This window comes from Arachis ipaensis, chromosome B7 (assembly GCF_059453495.1).
Source record: "Arachis ipaensis isolate K30076 ecotype BB chromosome B7, ASM5945349v1, whole genome shotgun sequence".
In the NCBI taxonomy this organism is placed as follows: Eukaryota; Viridiplantae; Streptophyta; class Magnoliopsida; order Fabales; family Fabaceae; genus Arachis; species Arachis ipaensis.
In genome coordinates, this window is record NC_142442.1 from 20,290,497 (window position 1) to 20,301,888 (window position 11,392).

Genomic DNA, 11,392 nt, shown 5'->3' on the forward strand with positions numbered 1-11,392 from the left:
ACTTGGACCTTGAAATCATTATTCGCTTTGACAGAGGACTCGAGCTTCCTCCGGAGCGCCTCCATTCCGGACAGCTCGAATTCAGCCTTTCGAGCTATCACGGCTCCACGAAGCAAGGTCCGGTACATCCACCTCACCTGCCTGGACAGCTCAGTCCCATGAAAATGCTCCTCCGTCCCGGGTATCAACTGCGAGTCAATAAATTTGGTAGCATCAAAGTTCCTTTCCATTATAGTGAGGGCCCCTTCCGGGCTGGAAGACATCCTCCGCCTCTTGGGAGTATGGATGAGCTCCACGTCACTCTCCGGCAGGGGGTAAAGGACGCATGCCCTTCAATGGGCACCTCTTCATGAATAGGAGAAGCCTGGGCCCCTGCAGTCTGTTTCTCCGACACGCCGGTGTCCTGGGGAGAAGGCACAACCTGATTCTCCTTCTCCCCAGAAGGACCCTCCGACCTCCCGGCATCCTTTTCTTCGGCATTCTCGTCGTCACTCGCTTCAAAAAAAGGCTTCATCAAATTCTCAAGTCCGGTCATGGTGGCAGACATTTCCACTGCAGCAAACAACAGACGCGTTAGTCGTTAAATCGGGTAAAGAAAACAACAATAAACAAATGAAGGCAAGCAAACACGACAACTCACGGATATAACTCTTGGCGACCTTCCGCTCACCCATGAGGAGATGGGGGTTCACGGGGTTCTTTTCAAAAATAGCAGAAAGTACATCATCTATTTGCTTATCTACGGGCGACAACCTTTTATACGTCACCTTAATGAAAGAGTTCGACCCCGCCCCAAAACTCCAATAAGTTGGGATAAGGCGCTCTCCCTCTAACGACAACCAAAAAGGGTGGCGACCTTTGACGGGGCGAACTTTGAAGTACTTATCTTTGAACCCATGGTAGGAGTCCTCGAAGAGGCCGAATATTCTTCTACCCTGGGCTGACCGGAAAGAAAGGAACCCTTTCCTAGCTTTCCCTTGTTTGGAAGGGTTAGTAAGATTGAAGAAGAAGAGGAAGACGTCCACCGACACCGGTAGCTCGAGGTATTCACAAACCAATTTGAAACAGCGGATTGAGGCCCAGCTGTTTGGATGGAGCTGTGAGGGGGAGACGGATATCCGGTTGAGGAGCGCCATTTGGAAATCAGAAAGCGGTATCCGAACGCCGACTTGTGTGAACATGGATTTGTAGAACCAAATCCAATCGGGGACACGAGGAGAGTGGAAATTGATCTCATAAATATGCTCGTTGGGGGCAGGAACAGCGGCCTCATAGTTGACCTCCTCGTCTGTTCTCCCGCACAAGTAACCGGCTTGCCGGAACTCGGTCAACTCCGCCAGATCTATTTGGTTGGGCGAGTCCTTTATATCAGAAGTTACCCAGGCATACGGGTCATAGGCCGCGCCAGATGCAGAAGCCCGGGAGACAATGCGAGGCATACCTACAGCGGGGTACCACTCCGTCAGTCTATGAGGTCGGGAACCCATAAAAACCCAGAAACTACACCTTTGCAAACTCAAATCATGGCCAAATACGGTCAAAAGCTACGCCTATCACGAAAATCACCTAAAAACCTACCCAGGAATGGTACCCCTCCCTTAATTCATCTACCCCAGCATTGGAAAGTCATTCGGCAAAAGTAAACCAAACATGCAACAATCACAAACAGCAACTACGCAGCAGTAAAACATAGTGTAAACACAAGAGAATAGGAACCAAGAATTACCTGAATTGGTTGCAGGAACTTGAGAACAAAAAGAGGCACGAGGGGGCTCGACCGAGAAATTTTGGATATCAGGGAGAGAGGAAGGTGAAAATAGCAGGAGTAGGAGGAAAAGAGAAAGAAACTGTTTAAAAACCACCACAAGGAGCGCGAAAAGAAGCAGGGGCAAAATGGTCTTTGCGCACGGGGTTTTTTAACTCATTATGAGCATTTAATGCCCAGCGCGAAGAACAAAGAGACAAACGAACACCTCAGCAAACCAAAAGACACGCGCTCAAGAGACGCGTCTCCCCCACGGTCAGCCGATTCGACGACAACACACGAAACGGGAACATCACGCGCCACCAGTAGCCCTCACGACCATCACTGACGCGTCGGGGGCACTGTTACGGCCTGGCCCAAGATCCCCGCGGGTCGGCCCGACCCGAGCTCCACCCGGTCCGGCCATGCACCCTGTAACCGACCCGGACACGCGTTCTGTATAGCTCACACACAGCTATGGGACAGCATCCTTTAGGATATGGGCCTGTCCCCTTGGGGGCCCATCATTGACATGTATATAAGGGGAAGACTGGCTTTTCCCCCGAGGTACGTCACACATCACACTACCTTTTCCGCCTGCACATTACTGACAAGAGCGTCGGAGTGTCTTTGCAGGTGGCATCCCCCTCTTTCCCACGAGGAGCACGGGGCATCGAGACCTCGCATCCTTCGATCGGCAGTCCACGACCTGACAAATCCCTACCAACATCCCGGATCGCAACCCGAACCGTCCGGTAACCGACCTACCGAACAAAGACATTTTTTAATTTTTTTTTAAATTACTCCAAAAAATCTCACTTATAGAGGAAAGATTGTTTTATATATATATATATATATATATATATATATATATATATATATATATATATATATATATCCAATTATTAATATTAATATATTTAGTTACATAAGCATATAAACTATGTATAATAATAAAGTATAAATTTAACTAAAAAGGTAACACACAAATAAATATATATACAATAAACAAATGAATACTCATATGTAAATCAATAATTAAACTATAACAGTAAAAATTAATTATATTCAATGTTAATTATTTTCAATAAATATAATAACACTAACTATAAAAGAATTTCTTTGACAATAAAATAACAAAGGTAAATCACATATTTAAAACAATTAGGATTTAAATTTATCTAAATGCAACATTTGGAGTGATAGAGTAAGTGTTTAATTATACAATAGAGTCAGATAGCAGGATGCATGATAGAGTAATGGTTAAATTGAACTGAATTAGTTAAGCTAAGTAGCTGAGTCAGCAGAGTTAGTTACACTCTCTCTCTCAATTAGATTAGTTACAAGCTAGCTGTCATTAGGCTCAATATATATACTTCCAGGTGTTAATTATAGTGTAAGTGTAATAGTTCAATTTACCTTTACCAAATTAGTGAAACCCTTCGCATACACACGCCCTGTTTTTCAGCACCTATGTTTTTCTGTTCTAAACATGATTTTGAACCCTAAACCCCCTATTTTTACCCTGTTAACCCTAGATTTTGCTAGTGAGATTAGTATTTAGCAGAAGTTAGGAATTTGAGATAACTTGGGAATGAAGAAAAGGGGTAACCAAGATGAATTGTGAAGGAAATGGTGTGAAGATGAATGAATATACGTTGTTATGGTTACAAAGAATGAATGTAAGAACATGATATGATAAATGATGAGATTTAAGATGACTATGTGTGGCCGAAATGGTCGGAATAGCAAGGTCTGGGTGTAATCCCACTTGCGTAATTAATTGAACATGTGTAGTTGAGGGTAGAAGTTCCCTCTCTTGTCGTGATGTTGATGTGGAGAAGGTGGAAAGGCACTCTCCTTCGTATTGTTTCCTCCACATTTTTCTCTGGTTGCAATGTGGAAAGGCACACTCCTTCGATGTAGAAAGGCACTCTCCTTCGTGAAACCTCCAAGAGAAGGTGGAAAGACACTCTCCTTCGTTTATGATCCTCTTGGAGATGCGCAACCTAGAGACCAATGTCTGGGTTAGCTACTAGATGTGTCGGGTTTTAGCAAAGTAACCGACACGTGAGCTCACGGCCAATAGGATAGATATTCATCATATGCATATGTGTGCTTTGTTTGCTATGCCTTAATTGGGAATGCCTAATTGATTATATTCTGTTAATTGTTGTGATTGTTACTTGAGCTACTTGTTTTTCTACCTGTGCTTGCCTTGTCTATTTGTTTTGTCTATGCGAATCATTGGAGATGGAGGTACGGAGGAAAAGTGGACATGTTTAGAGTTAAGGTTAAAGTTTAAGCTAGGTTTAAAATTCCCTAGAAGACCACCCTCTTTATGATTTCTGTTTAGTGTTTTTAAGCTTTGTAATTTGGGAGTCGGCATTCTAAGATTGCCTCTGGCATTCCCAAGACCTTATATATTATATGTGTGGCACCTTTACCATGCTGAGAACCCCCGGTTCTCATCCCATACTGTGTTGTGGTTTTCAGATGCAGGTCGAGCGGCTCCTCGGTAGGCGTCTGAAGGTTCTGCGGCGAAGTGGCTTATTTTGGGATCTTCTTTTGTTATTTTGATGTATATATATGTATAGTTTCTCCTCTTGTAAGTAAGAATACTTTGTTTATGTACCTCTTACAGGTTTTATGGAGAACTAGGTTTGGAACATGTTCTTTTGGGTTATTATTATGTATATATGTACGTATATGTTCTCCGTTCAACCTTGGCTTCGCAGGCTGAGTCATGAGCTAGTTATGTTGTATTATTGGCTCTCAATTCGTATCATCTGTACATATATGTTATTGAACTTTAATTTTCTTCTCACGCAAGTAACCACGTTTTCTGAGGGTTGCGCTTTTAAGTTTTGAGACTTTGTTTTACCCGTTTTTCAAGGCTCCTTGTTAAGTATCTCTTTATCTATTATTATTATTATTATTATTATATATATATATATATATATATATATATATATATATATATATATTTATTTATTTATTCTTAGAGGTCGTAATACCTTACTATCTCAGTCTTATGACTTAAGCATAAGATTAAGTATGGTAGGGTGTTACAGTACTGCTTATAATGGGTACAAGTGTCTCACACCAGAAAGCAAGGTGGTGATCACACGAAATATTGTGTTTAATGAGATGCAATTTTTCTTCAAAATTGAAAATTATCTAGTGGATGTCACTGATAATCAGAGTAGTTTAGAGTTCATTACAGCAATGCCAACTATTCCCTTGATTCCCAACCCTCCTCTACCTCCACAAGCTCAAGACATTAACTCCTCACCAAGACCCCTACCTCCATCACAAGTCACAGATCATTTAGTAGATTACCAGCACCCTTCTCAATTTTCTATAAATACTACCCAACCCTCTGTCCGCAGCCAACCACCCTCAGCTCCATCCTTAGCTCCAATTCCCTCTACAACTTCTATTAACACCAGTAGCACCAATAACTCTTCCTTATCAGCCCTTTCTTCTATGGCATCTCTACTCATCATCTTTCAACGAGCACCCTCAGCTACACCTATTCCAGTACCTATTTCAACCCTAGAGATTGTTCTCCCTAGTTGCCAACCTACACCCAGTACCCACACCCAAAATGTACATTCTATGACCATGCAAAGTAAGTCTAGCATTCTTTGACCGAAAGTTTATCATGCTGTAGTTGAGCCACGGTCAGTGAAAGAAGCTATGGTTCACCCGAAATGGAAGGAGGCAATGGATAATGAATATCAAGCACTGCTAAAGAACAAGACATGGCAGCTTGTCCCTCTATCAGAGGACCGAGAAGCTATTGGCAGCAAGTAAGTTTTTAGAGTTAAGTACAACTCTGATGGCACACTCCAAAAGTACAAGGCCAGGCTGGTTGCCTAAGACTTCTTTTAGAGACCTGGGTTCGATTTTACCAAAACCTACAGCCTAGTAGTGAAACCAACTTCAATAAGGTTAGTCTTGACATTTGCATTAGCAAACAATTGGTCAATTAGACAATTGGATGTAAATAATGCGTTTTTGCATGGAGAGTTGCTTGAGGATGGAAAGTTAGTCTGTAAACTTACCAAGGCATTGTATGTTTGAAACAGGCTCCAAGGGCCTAGTATCATAAGTTATCTATAGCTCTACATCAACTTGAATTCTTTGCCACAACCTCTGATGTTTTAGTCTTCACCAAATTTGATGCCAATGTCACCACCTTTGTTCTAGTGTATGTAGATGTTGTGATCATCACTGGAAGTTCAACCAGTGCTATAACTGATGTGGTGAATTAGTTGAATTGCAAGGACCTTCATTACTTTCTAGGCATTCAAGTTATCAAGACCAATAGTGGAGGAAAAAAATATGTCAATGATTTACTGGGTAAGGCAGGCATGATAGGCTGCAAACCTTGTAAAACACCTCTCCCATCATCACTAAAAATCTCTCAGTTTGGTGGTGAAAAGTTTGGTGAACCAGCGCTTTATCGCTCAGTTGTAGACAGTCTTCAGTATCTCACAGTTACAAGACTAGAGCTCACTTATGCTGTGAGCAAAGTCTCTCAGGTCATGCAGGACCTGTTGAAGTCTCATTGAAAACTAGTAAAAAGAATCCTCAGGTATGTAAGTGGCATTATCAAATATGGTTTACATCTTCGCAGGAATGACTCTTTGAAAATTACAGCCTATTGTGATTCAAACTATGGGGGAGACCTTGATGACAGAAAGTCGACTGGTGGTATGTGTGTTTTCTTAGGAAGGAATTTGGTCTCTTGGTCATCTAAGAAGCTGTCTGCGGTAGCAAGGTCAAGCACAGAGACTAAATATAAAGCTATGGTGGATCTAGTTGTAGAACTAATTTGGATCAAGAACCTGCTAAGCGAGTTCAGGGTCACAACCTCCACTCCTACCATATACTATGATAACCTAAGTGCTGTGCTTTTAACAACCAACATTCTACATTCAAAGTCTAAACACTTTGAAACTGATCTTCACTTTGTGAAGGATTGTGTCACAAAGAAAGTAGTGCAAGTTAGTCATGTTCTGGAGTCTGTTCAGTTGGTAGACGTTCTTATAAAGGCAATTGCTTCTGGATCGTTTGATAGTGCTAGAGTAAGGCTAAATGTTGAGTCAAATTTGCTAAATTTGTCATGCAATGTCGCTGCTGACACTGCTGAAGGAGCGGCAAAAACAGTTCATAAGCTAAACATGCCTAGTAATGAAAGCATTCTACAGAATTGCAGAAAAAGCTTAAAGGCCTCAGTGGTAAAGTGCATGATGGAGTAAGTGTTGAGCTAGACAATGGAGTCAGATAGCAGGGTGCATGACAGAATAATAGTTAAGTTAAACTGAATAGCTAACTAAGTAGTTGAGTCAGCAGAGTTAGTTACGCCCTCTTTCTTTCTTAGTTATATTAGTTACAAGCTAGCAGTCATTAGGCTCAATATATATACTTCCAGGTGTTAGTTACAGTGTAAGTGTAATAGTTCAATTTATCTTTACCAAATTAGTGAAACTCTTCTCTCTTTTTCTTCAATTCTCTTTTCTTGTTCTCTGTTTCACCACTCTTTGTTCCTCCCGTTCAGTTTAGCATTGATACCTTTCATGAAGATTGGTTATATTTTAGTCCTGTCGCTCCTCTATGTAAATCGCTACATGGTATGAAATTTTTAACATTTACAAATAAACTGCTATAGTCTATAGAAAATTAAGTGAAAGAGAAAATAAGCATAAACCGCTAGCCAATAGCATATTATGAAGAAAGACATGGTAACCTAAACCGTCAGTGTATGTAACGGTTTACGCAGAATAAAAGAAAGTATTAACTTTTTCAAGTAATGTCATTCAATTGAATAAAGTGGGATAAAAAAAATTACATATTATTTACCCTTTAATTTAAAACTTTACACTTTTGAAATTTAAATATTTTTTAATATTTAAATTTTAACATTTAAAATTATTTTCTTAATTTATGTATACATTTAGATCTGGATATAATATTTAAATATTTTTCTAAGATTTACGTGTGAAAATTATTTTTTCATAAACCGCTACGACCTATTAAGGATCTTCCTATCAACGTAAATCGTTATATATATTGGTGGTTTACGTTATCATATCTTTTTTCATAATCTTCTATTGCATATAGCGATTTTTTCACATGAATTTTTTTCATAAACCGCTATAACCGATTTATACATTTTTTTTACATAATCTTCCATGTACTATAGCAGTTTATTTGTATGTGTTAAAAATTTTATATTATGTAGTGATTTACCTAGAGGAATCACAAGATCGAAATGTAATCAATCTCTAAACGTTATATTTGGATAAATTTAAATTCTAATTATTTTAAATATGTAATTTATCTAAATAATAACTTACATATTAAAAATTATCAAAATGTGTAACAATATGTATTTTTGGTAAAGTTATATTTTGGTACCCATTTTAAATACTCACTAAATAAAAAATATATTTTTTTATCCTCACTTTAAATACTCACAATTAATGAACTTTTAAACTTAACATTAATAAAATACATAACACTATCCACCACATTCTAAGTCCTTGTATAAATAAAAAAAATTACTTTGCTATCTCTTTTACTAACTCGTTCCAACAAATCACCAAAATTTTTATCTACAACACTCACACTAATATGGAACGGAACCTAGGATAGGATGAAAATCAAAGAAAGGAACTCATTTACCTCAATTTGATTTTCTAATGCAACCGTTAAGAAAATTACTTTACCTCTCTTGTTTACACTCAAGTTTCTTAAAGAAACTCAAAGAAATTTTCATTCATCAAAATTAAGAAAGAAAAAGTAGCTACAAGATTTTAGAGATTTTTATACCTCTTAGATTTAAAATCCTAATTCATAAGTTCACTAAAATAAAAATGGATCAAATCATAATTGGGTCTAAAACAAACAAAACAAAATAAAATAAAATAAACTAAACATAAAATAAGTCTTAAAATAAATACTAATAAAGTGATGCCTATTTGATTCAACTTGACTAACGAGAGTTTTCAATACAACTTGTAAATAGTAAGATGTTTGGTATTCCATAATCGTTAACCATTGTCCTACCCAATTATTGATGTATCTTCTGAACAAATGATTTAGCCATGTTTGCAAAATCTTCTTTTATTTTCTTAGTTGTTGCTCTTGTAATTAGACCAATTGGGGTATGACAGTTTTTAGTTTGTCCCACAGAGCTCGTATCATTCCTTCCCTCCTAAAAAAGATTCGTCTTTGAATCTGCATCCAAATCAAAAAGAGATAGGTCAGAAACATTAAAAGTAGCCAACACATTATACTCACCTAAAAGGTCAATCTTGTAAGCATTGTTATTGATTTCTTCGAGCACTTGAAATGGACTAGCACCTCTAGGGTCTAACTTGAATTTTTTTTAAGTAGAAAATCTCTCCTTTCTCAGATGAACTCACTCCCATTCACCAGATTTAAAGACAAGTTGTCTTCAACTTTTATTCATCCTTTGAGCTGTCAACCTGATTTTTTTTCAATCAACTCACGTGCTTTCAAGTACATTGCTTTAACATTTTCAGTTTTACTTTCCGCATCCAAGCTAATAAGATTACTCAAAGATAAAGGTAATAATTCTAAAAAAGATAAAAGATTAAAATCATACACAAGTATAAAAGGAGAAAAAACGGTAGAAAAATGAAGTGTTCTATTATAAGCAAACTCAATAAAATGTAAACAATCTTCTCAAGTTTTCAGATTCTTACCAACAACAACACGTAATAAGATCTCACATGTTCTATTTACTACTTCAGTTTGACCATCAGTCTGAGGATGACAAGTAGTAGAATATAACAATTTTGTTCCCAACTTATTCTATAACAATTTTTAAAAATGACTCAAAAATTTTACATCACGATTAGAAATAATAGTTTGGGGAATACCATGCAAGTGCACAACCTCTCTAAAGAACATATCAATAATATTTTGTTGTATCATTAGTTTTATGACATGTAATAAAATGAGCCGCTTTACTAAACTTTTCTACCACAACAAAAATGATATTTCTACCTCCTAATTCGAGGCAAATCAAAAATAAAATCCATAGAAATATCAACCGACAAATACATCGAAACTGGTAAGAAAGTATATAAACCATGTGGTAAGGACTTAGATTTAGCCTGTTTACATGCAATACATTTAGCATAAAATTTTTCAGCATCCTTACGCATGTGTGGCCAATAAAAATGTTCAGATAATACATCCAAAATCTTATGCACATCAAAATGACCCATCAAACTCCACTATGTGACTCCAGAATAAGTAAATCTCTAATAGAACAAGCAGGCACACAAATTCTATTACCACAAAATAAAAATCTTCATGCCTATAAAATGTGTTAAATGCACCATATTCTTAAGAGGTATAAATAGCAGAAAATTGAGGATTAGTTGCATACAACTCTTTTAAAAACTCAAACTCTAATAACTTAGAAGTAAGTGTAGTAATCAAAGCAACTATATTTCCTTTACATTATTTAAGTGCAATCATATATGAAAATGTCTCAATGAATTCCACCTATTTAGCATATCTTTCATTAAACTTACCTTGTGCCTTTAGGTGTTTTAAAGATTCATAAACTGTGTGAATCACAAACTCCTTAGATAATAGGTCGTGTTGCCAAACCTCCAAAATTCGAACCAAAACATATAATTTTTTGTCATAAGTTGAATATTTGCGTTGAGCAAAATTTAACTTTTTACTAAAGAAGACAATGACTCGCTTTTCTATATCAAAACAACACCTATATTAATCCCATAAGCATCACATTCAATCTCAAAGATTTTATCAAAGTTAGATAAAACAAGAATAGGAGCAGAATACAAATAATTTTTTAGAGTATGAAATGCAATTTCTTGTTCTTGGTCCCATTTTAACGCATCATCTTTTTTTATAACCTCGGTGAGAGGCGTAGCAATAGTAGAAATTTTTTTTCACAAATCTCCTATAAAATCCAGCTAAACCATGAAATTTCTTACCTCAAAAGCATTCTTAAACGTTGGCCATTCACGAATAGCCTTCACCTTTTTCTCATCAACCTCAATTTCACTCGCGCTCACAACAAAACCAGAAAACATAACTCTATCAATAAAAAATATGCACTTTTTAAGATTGACATATAATTTCTCTCTTCGAAGCACCTCAAAATAATTGAAATATGTGACAAGTGGTCATCCAAACAAGTGATATAAATGAGAATATCATCAAAATAAACAACAAATTTATCCAAAAAATCTCGCAAAATATGGTTCATCAGATGCACGTATTAGGTGCATTAGTTAACCCAAAAGGCATTACTAATCACTCATATAACTCATGTTTTGTTTTAAATGCAGTCTTTCATTCATCCCCTGATTTTATTATAATTTGATGATACCCACTTTTCAAATCAATTTTAATGAATATGCATGCACTATATAATTTATCAAGCATGTCATCTAACCTAAGGATAGGATAATGATACTTTACTGTAATCTTGTTGACTACATGACAATCCATGCACATCCTCCAAGTACCACCCTTCTTTGGAACTAATAAAACGGGTACAGCACATGGGCTCATACTCTATCTTATGTGGCCTTTGGCCAATAATTCATCCACTTATTTTTGAAG

General features: G+C 37.1%; 1 protein-coding gene across 1 annotated transcript; it reads right to left on the bottom strand.

The window, feature by feature from the left end:
* Positions 1 to 229: 229 nt before the first annotated feature.
* On the bottom strand, positions 230 to 1,487 carry LOC148550527 (uncharacterized). Its single transcript, XM_088493122.1, has 2 exons — positions 641 to 1,487; positions 230 to 552 (listed from the first exon to the last, which is right to left on the bottom strand). The coding sequence occupies exons 1-2, from the start codon at positions 1,485 to 1,487 to the stop codon at positions 230 to 232; spliced, it is 1,170 nt and encodes a 389-aa protein (XP_088349248.1).
* Between the last annotated feature and the right edge of the window lie 9,905 nt (positions 1,488 to 11,392).